Source organism: Colletotrichum destructivum, chromosome 8 (assembly GCF_034447905.1).
Source record: "Colletotrichum destructivum chromosome 8, complete sequence".
Classification (NCBI taxonomy): Eukaryota; Fungi; Ascomycota; class Sordariomycetes; order Glomerellales; family Glomerellaceae; genus Colletotrichum; species Colletotrichum destructivum.
Window position 1 is genome coordinate 3,946,946 of NC_085903.1, and position 25,098 is coordinate 3,972,043.

Genomic DNA, 25,098 nt, shown 5'->3' on the forward strand with positions numbered 1-25,098 from the left:
AGGCCCCACGGATTCCAGTTGTAGTTTGTTCAGACTCACGATCTCTGTACGAGTGCCTCGTACGACTAGGCACCACAGATGAAAAGAGACTTATGATTGACATTATGAGCCTACGTGAGTCGTACGAAAAGAAAGAGATCTCAGAGGTGAGATGGATCAACGGCAAAGACAACCCTGCAGATGCCCTCACCAAGAAAACGCCAAACTCAGCACTGCAGCAGTTAATTACAAGCAATACTTTACGAATCCGGGTTGAAGCGTATGTGGATAGACTGGAGAAAAGAGGTTCGCACGATGATCAGAAAGAACAGGAGTAGAGAAGACGTTTGGTGTATTTGCTTCCTGTCGCACGACCAGGACTATTTCTCTCCCAAACTAACCGCACTTATTACCGCATATCCCGCTTGTTTCCTTGCTCAATCCTGTTATTCGTACGACCATCACCAGTTTTTCACCATTCCCTTTGTCGCACGATAACCCAGATAACCCAGAAACCCAGAAGACCCCTTACTCAATCACAAGAGGAGCAGCAGATCCACCAAGCTCGCGACCACTCATGATCGCACGAGCCTTCTGCTTCTTCTCACGGCGAGAACGAGAACGAGTACGACGAGGAGCCTCATCAGAGTCATCATCCTCATCATCATCATCGTACGAGCCCTTGCCGTAATGATGGCAACGAGCTCCGTGCGACTGCCAAACGCACTCAGCACAAGCACCATTCTGGTACGTGGCGATGCGAGTGCAGGCACGAAAGCGAAGAGTGCCACCACGAGCGCACTTCTGAGGGCATGCCTCAACAACCTGTCCACGACTCTGGACAAGCACCGCACGAAAATAGCCCTCACGGCGAATGATCTTGGCGAGCAAGAAGGAGACATCCTCTCCAGCCGGAAGACGAATCTCGATATCGCGCGAAGGCATTTGAGCCACCTGACGCTCCTCCTCCTATGTCAAAGTCAGCCTCGTACGAATCAGCAAGCAAAAGGAAAGAGAATGTATCGTACGTTGATGGAGAGAGTAATAAAGAAGGTGCGATTGTGAGCAGTCGAAGTAGGAAGGGTGACCCAGCGGGTACCACCAGCATCAGCGCGAATGGTGATGGTGCCCATAGGGGTCATCTGACTGCCGGCAGGAACAACAGACATGGTGATGATTCGTACGAGTGGTTGATCGTTCGAGATGGTTCAGTTGACGATGTTCAGAGACCTGAGTAGACTAAAAGTCAGCAGATGAAAGGAAGGGAGTTAACTGGACGTACGAGATCTTGAGGTTCTCGGTTTCTTGAGTCTTTTCCTTGTCAGAAAGTTTTGACTTGGTGAAGTCTCTGTTGACGAAGAGGTTCAGAAGCTTCGTACGCCTTGTTCGTTCGAATTTCGTTTCGTACGGTGAAGAGATTTTGGTGCAGGTTGTGAAGGAGAAAAGAGAAGAAGAAAAACAGAAGGAAGAAAAAGGAGGAAGAAAAGGGCAACAGGCCGCCTCACCAGGCAGGGCAGGCTGGCAAGGTGAAGTCGGAAGGTGAATACAACAAATCCACGTGATCTGTCTGCTTAACCAGACAAGAAGGAACGACCGTACGAGAAGGGAAGGAAAGACTGCTGGCGTTATTGACGATTCTTATTGTTTGGATCCATCGTACAACAATCAGTGGCCAAACCCACTGAATCCGTACATGAGGTTATTGATGGAACAATCAGTGTAACCTGATTGGCTACGTCAGAGGGATCGTACGGTCAGGTCACAAAACAAAAGCTGTGAGTGTTGGAATAACATGATCACATGACCGTACGACACCTACGACTCAGGAACAAAGTGCACAGACTGGATTGTGCAGCACTCACTCATACACAGGGGAATCATCACTTGGCTCGGCCCGAATGACTCAAGGCCGGACGAGACAGTATATCTGTCTCGTACGACCCCAATCCTGTAGTTAGAAAGGACAGTCACAGATATCCAATCTTTGGTTCACCCTACATTTTCAGTACCTGCGTGCACGTACAAAGTCCATTCAACAGGTTAACTTATTAATTACCTAAGTGTAAGCTTAAGTAATATCCTATATTTCTTTATAATATCTAAAGTATTATATAAAAGTTATTATAATTGCAAGAAGCAGCTGCTAGCTTATCCTCTAGATTGTTAGTACCTAAGTTAAAAGTTCCTCCTTCTCTTAGTCTTTATATTTCTAAATTATAAGTCTTAACTTTTTATATAGCTTAGTAGATATATTCTTTATCTTTTATACTATATATATGCTGTAGATATAGATATTGCTATACTTATTTAGATTATATAAAATAAAGATAAATACTCCTTAATTAATTAGAGAATTAATCTTAATCCTATTAGACTCTTTATATAGTGCTCTTAAGGCTATAATAACGTTATTAAGTTAAAGTTTTATAGTAAGATTATAATAGTCTTTCTCCTTTTAAAACAGGTATACTATATGCATATATATTAACTTTTGTATAGCATATCTCTAGCCTTTCTTTAGTCTTCCTCTCTTCTTTAGTTGTTATTAAGGAGTTAGTTGTATAACGTTTAGGTTAGCCTCTTCTTATAAAGGTTCCTTATAATAATAAGGCTTAATATGTATTACATAAAACTAAGTAGGGCTATTAACTATCTTAACTATTACTATATATTTATTTATGCCTTAGATCTTATATAGTTTAGTTTAGCCTTTATTTTCTCTTTATACTAGGACTTTACTTTAGATTAAAAGTAAAAAAACCTTCTAAAGGTTAGAACTGTTCCTAATGTTAATTACATAATTAATCTTAACTTCTGTATAAATGCCTTAAAGCATCTTTATTACCTTTTAGATAGCTTCTGCTCTTTATATAACATCTAGTAAGGGTAGTAAATCCTTATTTATCCTTAGGTATATTTTAAACATAAGAAGCGTTAGTATAATGCTGTTTAGACTAGCAGTATTATTTAAAGCCTTAATAGCTATCTAGAGGATTATTTCCTTATTTATATTATAAATAATCTCCTAGTAGAGAATGTTATATATATGTCTAAGGGGTGTATAAGCCCTTTTAATCTTGCTAACTGCCTAATAAACCTTTACTAATATTTTATTATATATAATCTCTATAATCTTAGCCTAACTTTAAAATTCTATAGAAGTAAAGTTTATACTTAGGTTATATATAATATAGTCTAGTAGACTAACATACATACTAATCTAGCACTTACAAAAGGTATTTTAAGTGTCTTATGTAGATAGGGATTTTAAGAATATAGCACCTTAAAACCTAGTCTTTATATTAATAACATATAGGGCATTCTTCTCCTTTAGTTATATAACATCTACAACTATCTTATAATTAAAGTAGCTTTTATCTTTTAGAGAGAATTTAAATTATTTTAGTGTAGGATTATACAACTAGCAGTAATAATAAAACCTCTAGATCTTTTCTAAAATAGTAGATTCTATATTATTATGCTTTACATTCTTTAAAAGTTAGTATAGATAGTTTATATAAGGGTATCTAAATTATCTATAAAGGCGTTAGAGCTATTCTTTAGTAAAGAACATGCTAGCTTCTATACAACTAATATTAAAAAATAGATAACCCTATTTTTAAATAACTAGAATAGGTAGTCTATTCTTTTGTATAATAACGTTATTTATATTGTTAAAGTAGGCTTTAAGTCTATTAGCATTATATAAAGAAAATAGGAAAGGTGTAGGTGCATTTAGGATGTAGTATATAATACTCCTAAGAGGGTTCTTTATATTTATAGTTCTAATAGATGTAACTAAGGTACTAGCGCTAAATTGTATATAAGCTAATTTTAGCTTTTAAAATATCTTTATATAAGGGTATTCTCTTAAGTATGCTAATACTTAAGGTTTTTTAACTATAGAGAATTTAGCAGCACCTATATCCTATAGTTCTCCTTAGTATACTATACTATATAGGTTGTATAGTAAGAATTAGCTTACTTTTAATATCTTTAGAGCTAAAAAGATATCTTCCCCTATTATATAATAAAAGAATGCTAAAGATATAAGGAAGGTAGATGCTTTATTATCCTCTAAATTAATATCTTAGTCCTTATTATATAAGTCCTTAATAAAGTTCTCTTCTTTAATATTTAAGAGGTAGGTAGTAAAGTTATTATATAGCTCCTAATAAAGGATAGTATATACCTAAAGGTATTAGTTTTTTGCATGCTTGCGTTTATTATTTATATAATTTATAGACTAACAGCCTTCCTTCTTATAAATAAAACATCTCTTATTGCTTATATAAATAGGTTCTTATTTTACAAAACGTTAGTTCTTCCCTCTATTAAATAGTTATTTAAGAGGATTTCTATTATATAGCTGCTTAAAACATCCTTTATAGTTAAAAGTATACCTCCTATCTATAAAGTAAATGTTGTATAAAGGTGTCTTTTAATTTAGGGTAACTTAGAGGGATACCTTAAGGTTAGAGAAGAATTTTTTATATATATAGTCTGCCTTAAGATTACTAAAGGTAGTCTTAAGTTTAAGTACTTTTTAGCATACTTAAGTAACTTGCGTATAGAGTATAACTTTACTTTAGAATCCTAATCTAAGGGCTTATTAGATAAGAGGTATCTTATTAAGAAGAGTTTTATGTTATAACCTATTAGATATAATAGGACTAGGGGACGCCCCTATAGGGCGCCTAGCAGTTATAGATAAGTTATAAGCAAGCAGATATAGGAAACTAGGGTGACTCCTCTAGCATAAAAGAACTATAGTGCAAGGTTACATAAAGATAAGGAAGTAAGCAACTAATTATGCATAAGCATAATTAATTACAACGTGAGCGCTTATACGCCCTACTTTAAGTAATTACTTTATACAACACCTAGATTACTAGTAATTAGGTATAAGCTAGACTTTATTAGCAAACATATAGGACTTATATATAGGATAGACTTAGATGCACTTAAGGATAGACTTCTATAGCTCTTTAGCAATTAACTTTATAATTATCCCTTTAGATACTCTTAGCACCCTTTACTAGTAACTAACATTGCAAGCCCCTTATTAAGTATACAACTAATTACTGTATCCTCTAAAGACCTAATCCTTTTAGTACAACTTATAGCACTATTTACTAGCTTTACAGCCTTAGCTTCTGCTAATAGATACTACTACAGAAAGCTAATTGTAACATTTTAAGCACCTCTATAAGGGTCTTATTAGGATTTTTTTATTTTACTTATGCAAAAGATATAGCAGTCTAATTAGCTTAATAGAGGCTGTAATTAATATTAATATTAAAATGCTTATCTAGCATATTGTATATCTTATTCTACCTCTTAGTTAGGCTAATATAATGTAAGTAGAATTCTTCTATACAATCTTTAAGGATATCTAGAAATATAGCATAGTATTAATCCTCTATAATATAAAGTTATTAATAGAAGCTAATAAAAACCTTAGCCTTATTGTATAAGATGTTATACAGCTTGCTAGTATAGTTTCTGTTTTTCTACTATCCCTTTTTGTTGAATGGACTTTGTACGTGCACGCAGGTACTGAAAATGTAGGGTGAACCAAAGATTGGATATCTGTGACTGTCCTTTCTAACTACAGGATTGGGGTCGTACGAGACAGATATACTGTCTCGTCCGGCCTTGAGTCATTCGGGCCGAGCCAAGTGATGATTCCCCTGTGTATGAGTGAGTGCTGCACAATCCAGTCTGTGCACTTTGTTCCTGAGTCGTAGGTGTCGTACGGTCATGTGATCATGTTATTCCAACATAACCTATATAATTATTATAAGACTGCTAAAGGAACTAGAAAGCAGATATTCTAAAGAGATACTTCTTTAAGTTATAAAGCTATTATATAAACTTATAGAGTCTAGGCTTTACTAGTATAAGACATACTTAGAATACTATAAGGTAGATCTAGGTATAAGGGAGTTTATATACAACCCTTACCTTCTCTATACTACTAAGGGACTAAATACCTTTAGGATTATAGTAATGCAAATAGATAATACTTTAAGTTTTGCAACTCCTTAGTTTTCTTAAAAGGAGGAGCAAAAACTATTAAATAAGGGGCTTTATATAAAACTAAAGCCTATACTTTAGTAAGAAAAAGGAGTTAATTTTAATAAAAGGCAAATTTGTTTATATAACAACTTTATTACCTTTACCTAAAAGAAATAAGTTAACTAACTTTAACTTATTAACGCTAATACGCATAATGCTTAATAGTAATACATCTTATAGAGAGCAAGAGGAGCCTACCTTACCTCTATTTGCTAACTAAAAGCCTTATACAACCTATCTATTGCAGCTTAGGTAAAACAACCTAGAGCAAAAGATATTAAAGCATTAAATATATAACTTAAGTAGTAAATTAATAACCTAAATTAAGGTTTTACTTTTATTCTACTTAATCTATTATATATAAAGATGTATATCTTTATAGATAGATTATTTACAAATAATGCTAACTTATCTTTATAACTAGGATTTATAATTATACTTATAGAGGAAACTACTTATATAACTACTAACTTTAATATCTAAGGGAACATTATACACTAAAGCTTAACTAAATGCAAAAAGGTTACTAGAAGCATCCTTATAAGCAAATTATATAGAATAACTACTAGTTTTAATAGTAGTATCTCCTTAAGCATAACGCTAAACTAGATTCTTTATACGCTTTAGGCCCTATAGGTTCTAGTTGTAGTTTGTTTAGACTTACAATTTTTATATAAGTGCTTTATACAACTAGGTACTATAGATAAAAAGAGACTTATAATTAATATTATAAGCCTACATAAGTTATATAAAAAGAAAGAGATCTTAGAGGTAAGATAGATTAATAGTAAAGATAACCCTATAGATACTCTTACTAAGAAAACGCTAAATTTAGCACTATAGCAATTAGTTATAAGCAACACTCTATAGATTTAAGTTAAGGCGTATATTAAAAGATTAAGAGAAAAGAGTAATTAATAATTACTATATATAAACCTACCCTTATACGTTAACTACTTAATTATTTACCATCTAATTTAATACTACGCTAGATACTACTACTATAATTGCTATTATTACAATTATAAATCCTAAATTTGTTGCTTTATATAACTACTTAGCTTTCTACTTATAAGATGTATAATAACTAACTAAAGATGTAAAGAGATAAGATTACTCCTTCTTAATTAACTAAGGATTATATAAAGATCCTAAAAAGGATCTAAAAGTACTAACGTTCTTACCTAAACGCTTGCTAGAAGTGCGCTAGTTACAGCCCTTATATATAAAAGGGGGCTTATAGTTAGAAGGAGTAAGTCTATTATTATTAGATAAATTGTTATTATTGCTAAAGATATTACTAACACCTTTATGCTAGCAGCAGGCTTTATAAGACTAGAATATATACTTAGCGTAAGATCTATCTCTATATAAATTAAAATAAATGCACTAATAGAAGCATAGATTAGCAATAGTTGCATACTTATTAATATACGCATAAATAGCGTAGCTACAGCTTTAAATAAGCATTACATAGAAATAGTCCTTACAGTAGATAATTAAGGCAACTATCTACATAATAGTCTTATTAGTAGATATATAAATCTAAATGTTATATAAAGGTAAAATAATAATACAAACTTCTTTATCTTATGCATACAATTAGCAAGATTACTAATACCTATTAAAAGTATATATATTAATAGCAAGCAACATTAGGAAGCAGTAATTATTATTATTACTAGTAAGGAGATAAAGCTACTAAACTCCTTTATTATTAGTAACGCATATATTGCTAATAAAGGTATTATAGTTCTAAATAAAAACTAAAAGAGATATAGTAAACTAGCAACTAGGCTTTATAATAGTATTAAGAAGCCTTTAATGCATAAAAAGGTTAGTAGAGGAAGAAAGGGAATAGATAAGAGGATATATAAATTGTTTCTTATATCTAAAGAGATTTAGAAGCTTTATATATTAGTTTGTTTGTTTTATTTATTTAAATTTTGTTTTATATAGTAAAGAGATTTTAGTATAGGTTGTAAAGGAGAAAAGAGAAGAAGAAAAACAAAAGGAAGAAAAAGAAGGAAGAAAAAGGCAATAGGCTGCCTTACTAGGTAGGGTAGGTAGGTAAAGTAAAGTTAGAAGGTAAATATAACAAATTTATATAATCTATCTGCTTAACTAGATAGGAAGAAATAAACGTATAAGAAGAGAAGAAAAAACTGCTAGCGTTATTAATAATCCTTATTATTTAGACCTATTATATAATAATTAGTAGCTTAACCTACTAAATCTATATATAAGGTTATTAATAGAACAATTAGTATAACTTAATTAGCTACATTAAAGGGATTATATAGTTAGGTTATAAAACAAAAGTTGTAAGTATTAGAATAACATAATTATATAACTATATAATACCTACAACTTAAGAATAGAGTGTATAGACTAGATTGTGCAGCACTTACTTATACATAAGGGAATTATTACTTAGCTTAGCCTAAATAACTTAAGGCTAGATAAGACAGTATATCTATCTTATACAACCTTAATCCTATAGTTAGAAAGGATAGTTACAAATATCTAATCTTTAGTTCACCCTACATTTCTAGTACCTGCGTGCACGTACACAGTCCATTCAACAACCAGGAACATTTGCTAGAAGTGTCTTCCAAGTACTATTACCATTTCTTCTTCAGCTATCCGTAGTACTTTCCAGCCGGCAAACACGATACAAAGTTGTGCGACATTTGTTACCTGCGTGTATACATTAATGCCCCCGAAAGTCTACTAGTAGCCAGGCTGCTTTTTTCACATCAAGTTAGATAGACCCAACTGCACATCACTGCCATATTGCAAGCAGGCCACATGTAAACCAAATGCACCACAACGCAAAAGCTCTAGTCTTGCATTATTACCACCTTTAATGTACTCATTTATAGTTACGCACCTGCAGTGACCAGTTACAGTAACCGTAGCACGCTACTAAAATGTGTATCGTAGCTTTTATGATATTGATCACTATTTCTTACAGGGTGAGATCAATCCCAAACTTTTTGGCCGGAGCACCCCTCAACTTTACACAAGCCATTCTAGAGATGTCTACGGGCCGATTTCAGTTTGTTGTATTACTAGGGGCCCTGGATTTAGTATCTTTATGACACAGTCTCCTACACTGCAGTATTCCCATAAGACAGAAAGATGATTCCACCACGGACCCTTAGATAAGCAGTCAATCCGAGGAATTCGGCTTGTAAAGCAATAAAGATCTCAACCACTATTCACGTATATAAACATGTTCCGTCCATTGCGAATAACTTACCTTGTTCTCATCACCACAACTCTTACATTCCAATTTGACCATTTATTCAATTGTGGAAACATTAAATCCAACGCTTTTACATTCTCTGATTTCTCTACGAATCATTGTCATGGCTCTCGTCGCTGCTCGCTACCCTGATCTTGTAACCACCAACGACAAGATTGATGACCAGGATCGACTTTTCATCAGCGAGGATCAGTACAAGGCTATCAAGCCTGTGCTGAAAGCTCAGTACGCTGATGTAAGCGCCACCAACGACAAGATTGACGACCCGGATCGTCTTTTCATCAGCGAGGAACAGTACAAGACTGTCAAGAACCCTTCGGCTGCGGATGTTGATCTAAATGCGCTGCTGTGGAAGCTATATGGTCAGCGATCTCAGTAACCCAGGAGCGGAAAGCAGGTCTTTGTAAGGTTTAGCTTGGTATACAGGCTGGTGGTTGTTACAGGCCGTTTGTTGCAGGTTCAGGTTTCTACGGTTCCTTGTGTCGACTTAAGAAATTACTGTCACTAATCTAGGGGGTTACTAATTAGGAAATTGACTATGATTTGATTTAACTCCCTATTATTCATATGTTCATACGTCTGTCAGGTAGGCGAGTAGAATTTTCTATCAGTGTCTTACATGGCGAGAGCTGCGATCAGTAAAAACTTGGAAGTTTTGAAAATTCTGTTAGAAACGATTCATGTGCTTTTCGTAATTGCGCTGCACTAAGAAGCGATGCGCGTCTTTTGCCGGCCAACCTTTGACGAATTAAGACTTCAACATTTTTGGGAGGAAGTATCAGTAATCTAGTCAAGCTAGGAAACCTCGCTTGTGAAAAGCACCGCGCTTGTTACGGGGTTATAAAAGCGACTGTGATGAAACACCCACTCGACCTTAAGTCCGAGTCCGAATCCGAGTCCGAGTCCCAGGTTTGAATTTGCCCTCGCCCGCGTAACTTAAAGTGGGTTACGCGAGTGACTTTGGGTTACGCTGCTGGGGGTAAATCCGAACCTAGGTATGCCAAGGCTTGGGACAGGTGGTTCAATAGGGTTCAGTTGAAAACATCACCTTAATACTTGACCTTAACAATCCTACCAGGGGGTTTAAATGAAGTTTTAGTCTGTGCGGTGGTGAGTTGTATAGATGTTCTTAGCAAAAAATGTATTAGTACTTCTCTCATGGTAGACTGCAAACAATAATGCCACTAGGTTTTAAGTCATCGTCTACAAAGTTACGGAGACAAAGGATGTTTGAGGTCCCCGCGAGGGTTTAGAGCACAGAGCTTAAATATCAGTAATCGCTATCAAAAGACCTTGTCCATGATACCTTTCCTTGGCCGCACTACATAAGTCCTGGAAGAAGCTGTGTGGCCTACCATTAAACGTGGTCTCGATAAATTGTACGGAAACAACTTGATTTCGGTTTCGGGGGGGACGGCCAACTCTACCAACTCCATCAACCTTACCAACCTTCTCGATTAGAAGCTGACACCATGGAGTCTGTCCAACCGGACCAAGACTTTTGCGAAGCTCCCACCGCCATTGCCTTTGTGCCCCGTCGGACACCCGCCCTCCCTTGTGCAAACGGGGCTTACTACGTCGCGAGCGAGTTTCAGTATTACCCGGGTGGCTCCCAGACGGCGAAAACCAATATCTGGAAAACCGGAGGATCTCAACCCTTCTTCACCATTCTTGGTTCTGGTGCAGGCGAAGCGGGCTGGGAAAACCCGGATCCAGATTCTTGTTCTTGGCTCGAGGGCACCACGGTCTTGTTGTGGGCCGTACCAGGAGATGGCCTAACCAAGTTATATACTTTCGATGCGAAGGCTCCAAACCAAGAGTATAGTTCTCCAGGACGCGTCACCATGATCACCATGCAGCATGAGCAATACTGACAAGACCAACAGGCCGCAACACGTGTGTGACTTGCCAGGGGACTGTTCTCAGATCAAGACATTAAAGTTGGATGACAGCTGTAGCAGTTTCCGGGTTGGATTTGTCGCACCAGAAGCTCCAGGGGACCGGCATAATGCTACGACAGACGGCCACGGTTCTGCCAGGGTGCCTCGAGGCTCCGGTCGACTGTACACCAAATTGCCAGCCCGATGGTTGAGTGAATACCGCACCGCCCACGACGGTACCGAGGCTCGGCGAGATATGAGCGTCTTTTACGTGACCATTCACCGCCGGGATAACGGCAACGATGCAGGACGTGGAAGATGGATGCTCTCGGACCCACAGGCGCAGCCTCGCAACGTCTTGCACGGTACGGATCTACAATTGCCGCCCTGGACGCCAGATTCGTTTGTCATGTATCCATCAGGTTTTCTAATCAACGCAACCAGAGGCTCGATCAACACTGGGAGCGAATGGAGACACGAACTCTTCAGTGTTGACATGGCTGGTGGCGCGGGACTTGAACAAAAATTGCTAGAAAACCCCATGGTAGCACATGTCGTACAGCCCAGTGGCTGGAAAGGCATGCCCGAGTCTGTTTGTGTTTCTGCCTCGGGTACGTTCGCAGCCTTTCTGCAGTGCGAGAAAGACAATGTGTGTTTTGATCATCCCACCATTTTCATCGCCAAGCTGAAGGGTGATGGGAAGCTTGGCGTTCATATTCATAAGCTCGTTCTGTCCTGCTTCGACAGGACCGGTCTAGAGGGCGAAAGCCAATGGACCCCGTTTATTGTTTCGGTCCAGTGGGCCAGGCTGACAGACAAGATGGTCTACATACTAGTACAGAACTCGGGCAGAGTGGAGGCGTGGAAGGTGGCTATCCAAGACGACCCGGACACCAACCAAGATACAGGCGGTGTAGGAAAGGAGGCGTGGACCGGCACAGCAACCTGTCTTGTCCACGCAGGATGCATCACCAGCGTCGTGCCGTTCGCGACTGCCGACGGTGGTGCAGAGAGAATAATGATTACAAGATCGGACTTTGACGCAGCGTGGGTGGTAGAGACGGTAGACGTCGTGTCTCCTGACACCAGCGTGCATCTTGTGGACGAGCTACGCCTCATCCCTTCAGGGCCCGGTCTGCAGGCTAGCCATCACACCATTACTTATCCTGTTGGTGTTGTCGCCGAAGGCAGAGGCTATCACGTCCAGGCCTTCGTACACACACCGTTGGAACCAAAAGACACATCTCAACCCTGTCGTCGTCGTCGGAAATACCCAGTAATGGTTCTCATACACAGCGGGCCCAACGACGCTCACCGTGAAGCGTGGTCGGTGACCTGGAACCCTCTCTTGTGGACCAGCAGGGGTTTCGTCGTCATCGCGCCGAACATCAGTGGCTCCGTCGGCTTTGGACTGCCGTTTGCGCATTCCATCTTCCAGCAATGGGGCGGCAGGCCGTACGATGACATCGTTGCCCTGCTGGACTGGCTTGCCTTGAACAAAGACGGCGTCGTCGAGGACTGCCAGATCGACACAGACAAGGTCCTCTGCAGTGGATACAGTTATGGCGGCTATCTGGTAAACTGGATAGCCGGCCAGCAGAGTCGGAGTCAGGGTCAGACGAACAACAACAGCATTAAGTTCCGCGCCCTCACGGTTCACGGCGGCGTGTTCTCTCCCCGGGGCCTACTGGGCAGCGACCTCCCTCTGGCCTTCGCCTACGACTTTGGGGGCTTTCCGTGGGAGGGGGAGGAGGGGGAGGGCAAGGACGATGATAAAATCAACAGCTGGACCCGATGGGATCCCGCCCGCTTTGCGCGAAACTGGAGGACGATGATAAAATCAACAGCTGGACACGATGGGATCCCGCCCGCTTTGCGCGAAACTGGAGGACGCCCATGCTGTTTACTCACGGCAGCGAGGACTTTCGCGTCCCCGTGACAGAGGCCCTGTCTGCTTTCCAGGTCTGTCAGTACAAGGGCATTCCATCAGAACTATTGATTCTTATGGGCGAGGCGCACGTGGTCAGAAAACCGGTGAATAGAATTCAGTGGCAGAAGAAGATGGTAGAGTGGTCGCTTAGGTGGATCCAATAGGGAGAGTATGGTTGGTTTTTTGGGTGACAAGTTTGATGTATATCTGGTATGAGTTAGTCCTGCGACGAGATCTTGATTTTGATACTGAACAGGTTATGCAAATTCTCGAATTTAAGGATTCTAGTCCCGGGCTGTTGTGCTTGTTTGTTTGTTTGTTTGTTTGTTTCTTACCAGTAGGCATCACGAGAAATCTAAATTCTTTCAACCCAAAAAACAAGCCACTTGGAATCTCTTTCCCACATTCCTAATCCCTCATCTACCATGGGCACCATGTGCGCGTTGACGTTGAACTTGACACCACCGCATGCTTTCCCAACGTCCTCCCAAAACAAATTGAAGCTTGTAACGTCGTGGGCGAAAAGTTCCTTGCTCTGCTTTGACGGGGCGGTGCCATCAAAAGCCTTCATAACCTCACCACTTTTCCTCTCCTCCACTTCCGTTTCCTCTGTCGGCAGCAACACCTTTGCCATCATATGAAAGGCCTTCTTGTCATGATCAATCTGCTGCAACTCATTCTTGTCTAGCTGGTCACGGGTGGCAATCAGGCCACGACCACGACCACCACCCCCGTCGTGATCATCAACCGCCCCTGGAAGCTTGACAGGTCCGCCTTTAGAAGTTGCAGCCATCTGAGAGCCAACAATGACAACCTCTTCTTTCTGCAATAACAGCTCCGTGACCACGCGACAGCAGATCCTCACCTGATCGTCATAGCCAAAAAGATGCAGGACATTGACCAGCGCAACAACACTGAACCTGCCGTCTAAACATCTCTCCCCTAGACCCTGACTTCCGGGTGCAAAAACGTCAAACAGCATGTAGTTGTCGCCGAGCCCGTCGGCGTCACGAAACAGCCTTGCGGCACATGTCTTGTATCCGATGAAACGGTCCGCCATGAAAAGCTGCGAGACCGGAACACCATCAAACGCCAGCTTGCGCACTTCCTGGCCCAGACATGCACCCAGATCAAGAAAGAGGGGCGGCGGCTTGTCCTTGTCCGCGGCCTGCGAGAGGTAGGAGAGCAGGCGAGGGTAGAATGAGTAAGTGCTAAGGCGGAGGCGAAGGAACATGAACTGGCCGATGCAAGGAAAAGGGAATGTCTGCCATGCTTCGTTGCGCTGTACACATAGGCAAAGGGCCTCTTATCAGCCATTCTGTTTAAACCACAAAACACAAAGGTAATTGTGTGCATAGGAGAGCAAGTTGCTTCGGATGTGGTGTGCTGGCACTAACAATACTCTTGATGTGGGCGGGCTGCTCAGGCTCTGAGATCCCACTGTACCCAGATAACAGCTTGACTATGTCAGGACCTAACGCGGTCTCGTCTAGATCGACTTTATACCAAGAGACCTGTTGCGAAAACATAGCCGCAGTATAGGCTGAGGGCTCTTCCATTGTTTGTTTGGCCTTGACTGTATATCACAACGCTGTGGTGGATTTAGGTATCGAGGGAAAGCGAGCGTGGTAAGCTGAGGGGGGGATGATGTTTTCCCTCTTGCCTTGGCCTTCAGATGTATTGTGGGCAGTCAGTGTGGTGTTGGTCGAGAAGAGAATACCTGAGTAGTCGACTCTTTCTCTCTCTCTCTCTCTCTCTCGTGCTGCTCTTGGACATTTGGTGTTGGATTAACTTCACAGGCTGGTGCAGAGAGAAACTAAAAGTGCCGCCCCACCTGATGTAACCGGCGCTAAACTCCATTTAACATTTGAGAGGGGAAGGCTTAATTTGTATTTACATCGTACACCCTGTGTGCAACTTAGAACCCTATATTATCGCTTGGTGCCAGAGAAGCTTTTGCGGTTTTACCTTCTCTTGAATTAGGCTCAACACATTCACGGTCAGTATCAAACTCTCTTGTTCCACTATCGGGTCACATACATACTGTAGATGCTGAGAAAGGCTTAATCGCGATTAACTGCAAGGTCTCCCTTCCCAGCCAGGGCAATTGATGATCAAAAGCAGAAAAGGAAAGCAGAAACCAAAATGTAATGTGACTGCTCTGCTGGAAGCCCCGCCCCTGTGACACACATAATCACCCGGTGTGCATTTATCTAGCTCAAGCGCCAATGATTGGCGAAGCTGTGTTGGTATCTAAGCCTCGGGCAACAGTACCACCGCGCATTGTCCATGTACACATACAAACACACAAACAAACACACACAAACACATGTTGCTCTATGAAGTCATCAGTCTCTATTTCCCTGGCTGATCTTTGTTTGAATCCCACCGCTCTGCTTAATCCATCCATCCACATACTCAAAGCACAAGAACACACACACAGGACGGTTGGCTCCAGAGACCCGACCATGGCTACGCAAACAAATGCAATGCGAGTTGTCATTGTTGGCGCAGGTGCAGCCGGCCTGGTCACTTTGAAGACTCTTCTTGAATACATGAGACCTGCGTGCGCCCAGAAAGTGGAAGTAGTCCTATTTGAGTCGTATGTGCCCAAAACACTCTCTGCCTCTTCCCAACAACAAGAAACGAAAGTACAGGAGAGTATACCAACTGACCACAACGGCAGCCAGCCAGAAATCGGCGGCACTTTCCGCTATCGTGTGTGGGAAAATTCGGAACATGTCAGCTCTCGCCAGCTGACACTCTTCTCGGACTACAGACTCCCGCCGGGAGCCCCATACCATCTTCCCATCACGCAGTATGTCCAGTATCTACAGGACTACTGCTCCGAGTTTGGCTTATGGCCGTACATACATCTTTCTACCGTGGTGACCCGCGTCAGCCGGATTCAAGATGACAAAGGCCCTTGGCGGCACCGCGTCGAGTATCGTGCAACCGCAGGAGGCGATGCCGACACAGTCAACGTGCTCGAGTGTTCGCACCTGGCCGTATGCTCTGGGTTGCACGTGGAACCCAACATTCCCTATATACCTGGTATCGAGCACGTTCCCGAGTTCATCCACTCGTCCCAGTACAAGGCAAGGGCCCAGGTGAAAGGCAAGCATGTGCTGGTTCTCGGATGCCAGGAGACAGCCCACGACATCAGCTACGAGTCCCTCAAGGCCGGCGCCAAGTCAGTCACAATGGCTTTCCGTGATGGCTTCCTCTACTTCCCCAAGATCCTGAACCGCCTGTACATCTTCGGCATCAAGATCGACTGGGAGCTGCCAATCGACAGTTTCAACTCAAACCTTTTCGAGACAGCCTATGTGCACCCTAAGCTGGAGGCTTCAAGAGCTAGGTGGTTCCTCGCCGAATGGGTCTTGCGTCCTGTCGAGTGGCTTCTCACTGGTTCGACTGGGGAAGGGGCTGGGATAGATCAACATATCGGATTGGTAGCTCCTGAGCAGCAGAATCGGGCTAGTACAATTCACTGCAAGACTCCTCGAGCAATGGCGTATATGGTAGGTTTCATTGCACATTTTCGAAGAATCAAAGCAGCATAGTCGGTCTATTAACTAACCATAACCCTTCCGAAATCAAGAACCGACCATGGAAGAAGCCCAAAACCATCCGGGAAAAGCTGGGAAGCATCTTTGCAGACCGTCTTGAAGATGCCCAGTCCTTAGAGGTCATCAACACGGCTACCTGGCCGCGTCGAATCACTCCTGACGGCATAGTAGAGTTTACCCCAGACGCACAACGACCTGACTACGCCCGCATCAAGAGCATTGGGCCTATTAAGCCTGATATCGTCATCGCGGGCACAGGCTACAATCATTCCTTCCCCTTTCTGACACCCGGCCAGTACCCGGCTGCTTGGGACGCCACAGTGCGTGACATCGTGGCTCCAGGCCATCCGGACGTCGGCTTCATCGGCTTTGTCCGCCCTGGCGTGGGCGCCATCCCGCCAATGGCGGAGATGCAGGCCTTTTGGTGGACGGCGCTCATCTCGCGCCGGATGCAACTGCCAACCACTCCGGGGCACTACCATCTGCAGCACCCGCATGGCGCGAGGGTCCGCTACGGCGTTGACCACATCACCTATGTCGCCACCCTTGCGAGGGACTTTGGCGGCGTCCCAGACCTCTGGACGCTGTGGTGGAAGTACGACACCAGGGTTCTGCTGTGCTACTGCCTTGGCACCGCGTACAACAGCTTCTACAGGCTCGTGGGCCCGTTCGAGAGTCAGAGGGCTGCGGATGTCGTGCGGAGTGAGCTGTGGCAGATGGTAGTCAGTAGGGGTTGGGTTTACACGGTCTTCTTTAGCCTCATCCCCATGGCGTTCTGGGGATTGGTCAACGCGCTGTGTTGCCTTCTGGAGTGGGTTAATCTGCTGCCAAACATGAGGTCGATGGAAGAAACCATGGCCGATGTGAATAACAGGCTAGGAGAGAGAAAATGTCGAAGGTGAAGGAGAGCATAATTAATGATGTTGACCCTGAGCACCTAGAAGATTTCATGTTACTGCAGTAGCAGTGAAATTTGTTTAGCTTCCTGTAGATTGTCCCATTATCCACACATTATTTCCTATCAATGATATGATGAGCCTTCAACAACGATGTCCATGTGCATATCATGTTGGCGATAGGCGATAGGCAAAGGCCAACCTATCAGTCAGGCATCGGGATCCTGTCGGAGTGTGCGCCTATCGCCCGACGACTCTACAGGGGGGGACCCTAAGGTCCCCACGTCTCTCGATAAGAAACTCCTCCTGGCAACGATGGGGGGATCGGCCGGGAAACTCAGCAGTCCCTAGCCGTGTAAGCCGTGTCGTCCGACCGTCACATATCCAGCAGACCAACGACTGCGTCATCACTTTTCGACTTCTTCTCCCAAGCTTTGCAATTCTTGTTTAATCTGCGCAAGTCACAACGCCTATCAACATGGGCAGTGACATCGCCAATGACACTGCCGTCAAACCGACGTCCCTCATCAATCTCCAGCTGGGATGGCCGTCGCCTCGTCTCTTCGCCGCGAGTGGTCTGCTCGAGGGCGCCACTCAGGTTCTCACTTCAGACGCCGAGACGGCTGCCGCCCTTGTCTACGGACCTCACGTCGGACATCCTCCCCTCCGCGAAAGCGTGGCAGAATGGCTCTCCTCGGTCTACGGGACCACAGCTGATTCCGAAAGAATAAGCATAAGCAACGGCGCCTCGGGAAACCTGGCCAACGTCCTGATGAAATTCACCGATCCGCTCTACACCCGCAGGATCTTCATGGCTGAACCAACATACTTCCTCGCATGCCCCATCTTCGAAGACAACGGATTCCAGGGCAAGCTCAGAGGCGTCCCTGAAGATGACGAGGAGGGTCTCGACATGGCTTTCCTTCGCCGAGGGCTAGAAGCTGCAGAGGCGGAAGCATTGTCAAACGCCGAAGCCAGTGGCCAGCCAGACTTTCCAACGATAAAAACTGGCAAGACTTACCCAAAAGTGTACAAATACGTCATCTATCTCGTCCCGACGTTCTCCAACCCCAGCGCAAGGACCCTATCGCTGCAGGTGCGGAAGGATATTGTTAGTCTTGCGCGAGAGTATGACGCCCTCGTTGTCTCGGACGATGTCTACGACTTCCTGAGCTGGCCCGAAGAACATTCTGCTCCCGCCGACGCTGTGGGCTCTGTACCTCCTCGCCTTGTCGACATTGATCGACAGATGCCCGGCTGCAGCCACTTTGGAAACACGATCAGCAACGGGTCATTTTCCAAAGTCATCGGACCGGGTGTCCGGGTTGGATGGGCTGAGAGCACACCGGCTTTTGCTAAGGAGCTTGGGGAGGTGTAAGTCACGGGGGGGTGCTCCCTCCTTTTGTCACCCAATATCTAACTGACGCGGTAAAACTTAGTGGCTCTTCAAGCTCAGGCGGTGCTCCTTCACATCTCACCTCGACCTTTGTCGACAAGATGCTCCGAAGCGGTCGACTTCAGTCCCACATCAAAGACACGCTCGTTCCCACGTACCGCGAGAGATACTACGCGCTCATGTCCGCCGTCAAAGACGTTCTGGCGCCCCTCGGGGTCCGTGTGGAGGCTAACAAGCCCAAAGACGCGGCTGCTGCGATAGCCGGGGGTTTCTTCACATACCTTAGGCTACCAGACGACCTTCCCGTTGCTAGGAACGTAGCCGCGGTTGCGCTGAAGGACAAACAGCTACGCGTGGCGTTTGGGCACATGTTCACCGTCACGGGAGATGAGGGCAGCATCTCTCGGGCCGAGAGGGAGGACGGGGTTTCCCGATGTATCAGGCTTTGCTGGGCGTGGCATGAAGTTGCAGAAATCGAAGAGGGCATCGACAGACTCGGTGCTACCATTGTTGATATCAGGGAGAGAATCAAGAAAGGGGAGGACTTGAGTAGCCCCGTAGCCATTGGAATAAGATAGCCGTACTATGAAGTACGGTTTCAAATGCAGCGTATACATTGATCGCAACCAAAGCCTCCTTGGCGTGGACGCTTCTTGTCGAATAAGTCAAGTACTCATCATCGCGAATAGTTGCGCAGATGAATCGACCTCAGTCATCAATCAGAAGCATTGCAGGTTCTGAGCGAAAGGTGACAGAAACATTACGAAAGAGGAAAAGCACTCTGGCTCTTGCTAAGCAATCGCTCATTCCATGGTTTCCAAAGCTACCACGACCTAAAGCAAAGCCCTCTGATAGCTCCCCTGATTGTTCTACAGCAACTGACACCACCCTCAACCACACCCCCTTTTTCTCTTCCAACCTCAAATAATCGTGGCAGAGCTGCGAACAGGCTCCACAGCTCCCACCAACTTGTTTTCAGTCTCCTTTTCCATGGAACTCAAAGGGTTTGTGATCTCGGCTTCGGAAACAGGCTGATTCGCAGCTGCGACAGCCTCTTGCCGGAGCTGGCGTTTGTGCAGAAAGTCCGCGACAACTGCCATGCAGTGTCTTGTTAGCAAACCATATCTGATACTGCATAGGGAGTGTTGGTGACGTACGAACGAGAACTACCGCTGCGAGTGCAAATGCCAGGACTGAAGGGAACCCTCGCTCGAACTTGGGAGCCATGGTCTGCGGGAAGATGAGAATCGGCAAGAAGGAGTCTGTTATACCACCAGTTAGTCGCAAAAGTCTGTAGGTCATATCACAGGTACCTCACTCGTGGCGTAGAACAGCCCGTTCATGCTGGAAATTGTCAAGGCCCTCTCCTCGGCATTGCCGTTGTTGATCTCGTTGGCCCAGGTCTGTTTTCTCGGTCAGTCTCACATGGATCCTTCCATCGGCTCGAGGTACGACTCACCCAAGCCACTGCAGTCACATAACCACAAGCAACCAAGAAGAAACCCGCAACCCGTGCACCGTCAGAGTCAGGGTAGGCGGTGAGGATGGAGGAGCCGACGACCGTGGTGCCCAGCTGTGCGGTATTGTCAGCAACTTTCTCTCTTGCGACAGGGAGGAGGTTCTCCTTACCAGCGGGCCAACCATCCAAAGTGGCCGGTTCCCTGTCAAATCCGACAGGAAACCCCATGAAAAGTCGGTCACCATCGTGACAAGGTTGGCGCAGGCCGGGATGATATTGCGCTGGGTGACGCTGTATCCGTTCTCACCTACCCATCCGTTAGCTGGACTCCTTGCCTGCCGTCCAAAAGGCTAAACATACGCAGGTAGATGGCAAAGTAGTTGTTCGCCTGGCACGAGTTCCCATACTAAACCCACAGCAATAGTCAGTGTCTTCCCGTCACATTGCTTTGATTCAACGCAGGAATGAGAACAGAGGGAGGGCTCACAAAGATGTACATCATACAGAGCGCCCACCACCTCCAGCTTCCAAACATTCTCTTGACGAGCTTCAAGTCCATGACGCCCGTGATCTCAACTCGGCCCAGCTTCGCCGACCGCTGCATCGCGAGCTGCTTGTCTTCCTCGGTAATGTACCACGCCGTTGTATTGTGTGGGTAGTCCGGTAGGAGGAACCAGACGGACAGCGCGATCGGCAGGCTCATGCAGCCGCAGATGATGTACATCCAGCGCCAGCCCGCCATCCCGAGGTGCCCGTCCAGGCCCTTGTGGATGCCAGCTTGGAGGAAGCCGGAAGTTGCTTGCCCGAAGAAGCCCGTGACGTGCCATACGGCCACGCGCCTTGGGGGTAGAGTCAGCATGATGTTCTGTGATGCGGGCCACAGGGTTGTGCACTTACTTTGCAAGCTCCGTCTTGGTATACCACGATCCAAGCAGGAAGATGATGATGGGGGAGAAGGGACTCTCGAAAAGCCCGACCATGAACCGGAAAGCGTACATTTGGTTGCTGGTTTGGGCCGCAGCTTGCGCGAAGCTGTCATGTTTGTTTTAGCTACGCTTCTTGGCCAACAGCAGTGGTTCATGTTGTTTTCTCACGTAAAAGCTGTCCAGCCGAGCTCGCAGACCACGAGGCAGACCCGGGGTCGGACTTTGAGGGCGATCATGTTTGCTGGAATTTGCATGATGGCGAACGCGATGGTGTAGCACACTACACATCAGAACATTGTTAGAAGGTGACTTATCTTTAAGATTGTACTTTTGCACTTACTCAGCATGTATGTGTACTCGTTTCCCTTGATGTTCAAATCCTCCTTCATACCGCTGACATCTGTCGTTGTCTCGTCAGTGCACCATCCTCTTCAAGCCCTGGTCTTGCAAACGGCCACTCACAGGCATTGGTAATGTTGCTCTGGTCAATGTATTTCATCCACTGGCAGACCCATGAATTAGCAAGTGAGGCCAGCTCATGAAGGCATAAGGGTCACTTACCCATCCCAGGGTCGCACAGATGAGAATACCGAAATCCAACTTCCTCACCAGAGCCCTCTCCTGCGGGCTCTTGAGATGCTGGTCCGAATCCCACAGGTGGTATAGAATCTTCTTCCCCAAGGAAACATTGTGTTGCTCGTGCGTGCCGACGCCGACATCAGAAGCAGCGGGAGACGCGGCCGACTTGACCTCGTGCCTGTTTTTGCCGTCCATGGTTGAGCGAGCTCGGTGCGAAACCTGGAAAACGATGACAACAATAAATTCTTCAGAAGAGAGACTTCCACAGAACACCAAAGAGCCAGTGAGAGTTTCGACATTGAGACACAGATTCAACGATTACTCGCACTCCATAATGTAAGTTTTGTTGTCCTCCCCCCTCGGCCGCGGGTTATGATAAGCAGCCAACCACGCAACCAACCCCTGGCCAACCATACACCATGCGGCGTCTCACACTCACCTGCGTGATATCAACAGTATCAGCAGATCGAAAACGCAATCCGAGACCTTAGCACTCCTTGTGGATCCCTCTATTTTTTCGGCATCCTGCCCGAAGATAAGCTGTGCATGAGAAACACCACGCGCCGCTCCCTCGTCGGGCATCGTCCGACGCCTCTCCTTGTTCTCCCTCGATCACTTTCCCCGCATTCCTATCATTCGATGCCCCCCCCCCTGGTCCCCGGATAAGCACCCCCCGGTCGACCGGTGCGGCAGACATCCAGCGGCCTTCGCGGCGCCGACGTCGGGTTGCCAATCTACTCCAGCTTGTCCTATCTAAATCAGCCTACAACGAGACGACCATCTGTCATCCCTTCGTCCTTCTCGGACAATTTTTTGGAAGTTGCATCATTCGTTTCCGTCCCAACAGCCAGCAATCACTCAGAACACAGCCATAGTGACGCCCTCCCTCAACATCGCCAAGGAAAAGATGTCTTCGACAATCCCACCAGACCAGCTCGCCCTGGCCCGCGAGACGGTCCGCCCGAACCTCGTGAAGAGCCTCATGCTCCAGAACCGCCTCGCCCACTCCTTTGGCCTACGCGTCGCCTTCTCCACTGAGATGCCCCTCGTCGCCAAGCGCGCGGGGTACTCCGCCGTGCTCATGAACCTCGAGCACATGGCCATGAGCATGGAGACAATGAAGGACATTGCCGTGTCGTGTCTGAACGTGGGGTGAGCGCAGCAGCCTGACACTTTTCCCCCAACCTGAATTTCATATCGAGCTTCATCACGGACCAAATGAAAAACACAATCAAGGAGATTAGTTGGCTGATGTTCGCGCTTCTTCTTTTTTCCTCCACCAGAATCACTCCGACGGTGGTCGTCCCAACGTGCTCCCAAGAATGGATCTCGCGCTGCCTCGACTCTGGCGCCCAGGCTGTCATCGTTCCGCACGTCAACACCGTCGAACAGGCAAAGATGTGCGTCGACGCGTCGAAGTTTCCTCCACTGGTGAGTCCAGCTTCATTTCCTCCTTGAAAAGGATTAAAATGTAGTCCGTCTCCCTCTCAGGCAAGACTTACACCAAACCCCGTCACCTAGGGTCACCGCTCGGTCACAATGGTCACCGCAATGACCCAGTACACTACCCAACTATCCTACGCGGCCATCGCCGAGGTCGTCAACGATGAGGTGCTGATCATGCCAATGATCGAGACCAAAGAGGGCGTCGAGAACGTAGAGTATGTGTAGCATCCTTTACGAGGAGGCAGAAAATAGCCCCCGCGTGAATGAGTTCTGATACTTTTCTCCTAGGGCCATCGCCGCGGTACCCGGCATCGACGCACTCTTCATCGGATGCGCAGACCTATGCATGGAGTATGCTCTGTTCCCATCGCACGCTCGAGAAATGGCTAATAGTGAAATAAGACTAGGTATTCCCGGACAATACGACTCGGAGCTGTTCCATTCCACCGTGGCCAAGATTGCAGGCGCGGCGGAGAAGGCGAGCGTAGACGGCCGCAAGGTGTATGTCGGACTTGGAGGGTTGGAACCGAGGCCAGATCTGCTTGAAAAGTTTGCGAAGCGACACTCTCCTATCCGGTGAGCAATACTTTCCATGACACATTTTGCTTTGTACTAACGACGATCAACAGATTTGCCATGGCAGGCCGCGACTTGGCTCTGCTTCTGGCTGGCATGTCGAAACAAGCAGCGTCAATGAACGAAATCTCGACAAGGCTTCAATAAAAAGACTTTGGCCCAAGCTCGAGACGTGAGTGACGCTGCGCGATAGATTGTCAGTACGATGAAAACCATAGGAAGCTTTTGCGTGCCGAGAAAGACTTACATGGCCGTCACAAGAAGCGCGATGCCGGCCTGATAATCCCAGTCAGGTTAATGACAGGGGCAGCGCCGCCTGCCGCCTAAAAGGTACACAATCAACCCCCGGTTTGACCATCTTTGCGTCCAGTCGCTCTGTCCCAAATGGACAGGTTTTTTTGAGTCCGCAAGATAAGTCGGACAGGCAATGCTGAAACGTAGAGGAAGAAGTGGCAGCTTGAATTACATACCCTAGGGAATAGGCAAGCGAAAAAGCAGTGGAGGACAGGAGAAGAAGGGTGTAGGGTCCTTAAGTGGAATAATACGGATTCTCTACAAAACATAATCACTTGTGCAGTCTCGCAAGTCTACATTTCCACAACACAGGCAGCACATCTTAAAGCGCCAAGGTGTGGTTAACACAAGGATGTAGAACAGAAGCTCTTGCGTCGGACAACAGAAGAAGCTACCATCTGGGGGTCAAAATGTTCGTCTGCAGGTTTACAGCGGTTATGATTACTCCAATCCAGCACAGTCTCACCTATCCAGCAGCATAAAATCACTAGGGGGCCCCAAAGCGATATAGCCGAAGCTGTCTACGTCTATGGGCATGCTCAACTGGCAAAAGTGCGGTGTGACAGGCTCGGACATGTTAATGAAAACTTCTTTTCTTGATTCATCTAATGTAGTGTTATTTGTAGTCTTTGTAAGCTATATAAATTACAAGTATAGACAATACGCTAGATTAGTGATTACTTTTGAGATATCGGAGACTATTTCGTTAAAAGATATAAGTGTTAACTATGGTAAACTAATACCCTAGTTCTTACTGGCCCAATAACTGCTATTCTGTTTAGAATGCTGAAATAAAAAGTGGTCATGCAATAG

At 45.2% G+C, this 25,098-nt stretch overlaps 6 protein-coding genes across 6 annotated transcripts; 4 read left to right on the top strand and 2 right to left on the bottom strand.

Moving 5' to 3' along the window:
- Positions 1-12,031: 12,031 nt before the first annotated feature.
- On the top strand, positions 12,032-13,150 carry CDEST_13040 (Putative peptidase S9, prolyl oligopeptidase, catalytic domain, alpha/Beta hydrolase; the record flags this gene model as incomplete). The annotated part of the gene is made up of 1 exon (XM_062929196.1): positions 12,032-13,150. One exon carries the CDS (start codon positions 12,032-12,034, stop codon positions 13,148-13,150), a length of 1,119 nt encoding a protein of 372 aa, XP_062785247.1.
- Positions 13,151-13,496: 346 nt separating this feature from the next.
- On the bottom strand, positions 13,497-14,670 carry CDEST_13041 (uncharacterized protein; the record flags this gene model as incomplete). Its single annotated transcript, XM_062929197.1, has 2 exons — positions 13,497-14,423; positions 14,539-14,670. 2 exons carry the CDS (start codon positions 14,668-14,670, stop codon positions 13,497-13,499), a joined length of 1,059 nt encoding a protein of 352 aa, XP_062785248.1.
- Positions 14,671-15,609: 939 nt separating this feature from the next.
- Positions 15,610-17,615, top strand: CDEST_13042 (Putative flavin monooxygenase, FAD/NAD(P)-binding domain superfamily; the record flags this gene model as incomplete). The annotated part of the gene is made up of 2 exons (XM_062929198.1): positions 15,610-16,665; positions 16,746-17,615. 2 exons carry the CDS (start codon positions 15,610-15,612, stop codon positions 17,613-17,615), a joined length of 1,926 nt encoding a protein of 641 aa, XP_062785249.1.
- Positions 17,616-18,087: 472 nt separating this feature from the next.
- Positions 18,088-19,583, top strand: CDEST_13043 (Putative aminotransferase, class I/classII, pyridoxal phosphate-dependent transferase, major; the record flags this gene model as incomplete). Its single annotated transcript, XM_062929199.1, has 2 exons — positions 18,088-18,983; positions 19,049-19,583. 2 exons carry the CDS (start codon positions 18,088-18,090, stop codon positions 19,581-19,583), a joined length of 1,431 nt encoding a protein of 476 aa, XP_062785250.1.
- A 342-nt stretch (positions 19,584-19,925) lies between these two features.
- Positions 19,926-22,164, bottom strand: CDEST_13044 (Putative major facilitator superfamily, MFS transporter superfamily; the record flags this gene model as incomplete). The annotated part of the gene is made up of 12 exons (XM_062929200.1): positions 19,926-20,098; positions 20,163-20,267; positions 20,324-20,408; positions 20,465-20,578; positions 20,635-20,771; positions 20,825-20,870; positions 20,952-21,303; positions 21,362-21,496; positions 21,559-21,670; positions 21,731-21,790; positions 21,853-21,892; positions 21,952-22,164. The coding sequence occupies 12 exons, from the start codon at positions 22,162-22,164 to the stop codon at positions 19,926-19,928; spliced, it is 1,572 nt and encodes a 523-aa protein (XP_062785251.1).
- Positions 22,165-22,876: 712 nt separating this feature from the next.
- CDEST_13045 (Putative hpcH/HpaI aldolase/citrate lyase domain, pyruvate kinase-like domain superfamily) lies at positions 22,877-24,138 on the top strand (the record flags this gene model as incomplete). Its single annotated transcript, XM_062929201.1, has 5 exons — positions 22,877-23,121; positions 23,253-23,400; positions 23,491-23,630; positions 23,704-23,991; positions 24,045-24,138. 5 exons carry the CDS (start codon positions 22,877-22,879, stop codon positions 24,136-24,138), a joined length of 915 nt encoding a protein of 304 aa, XP_062785252.1.
- Positions 24,139-25,098: the final 960 nt, after the last annotated feature.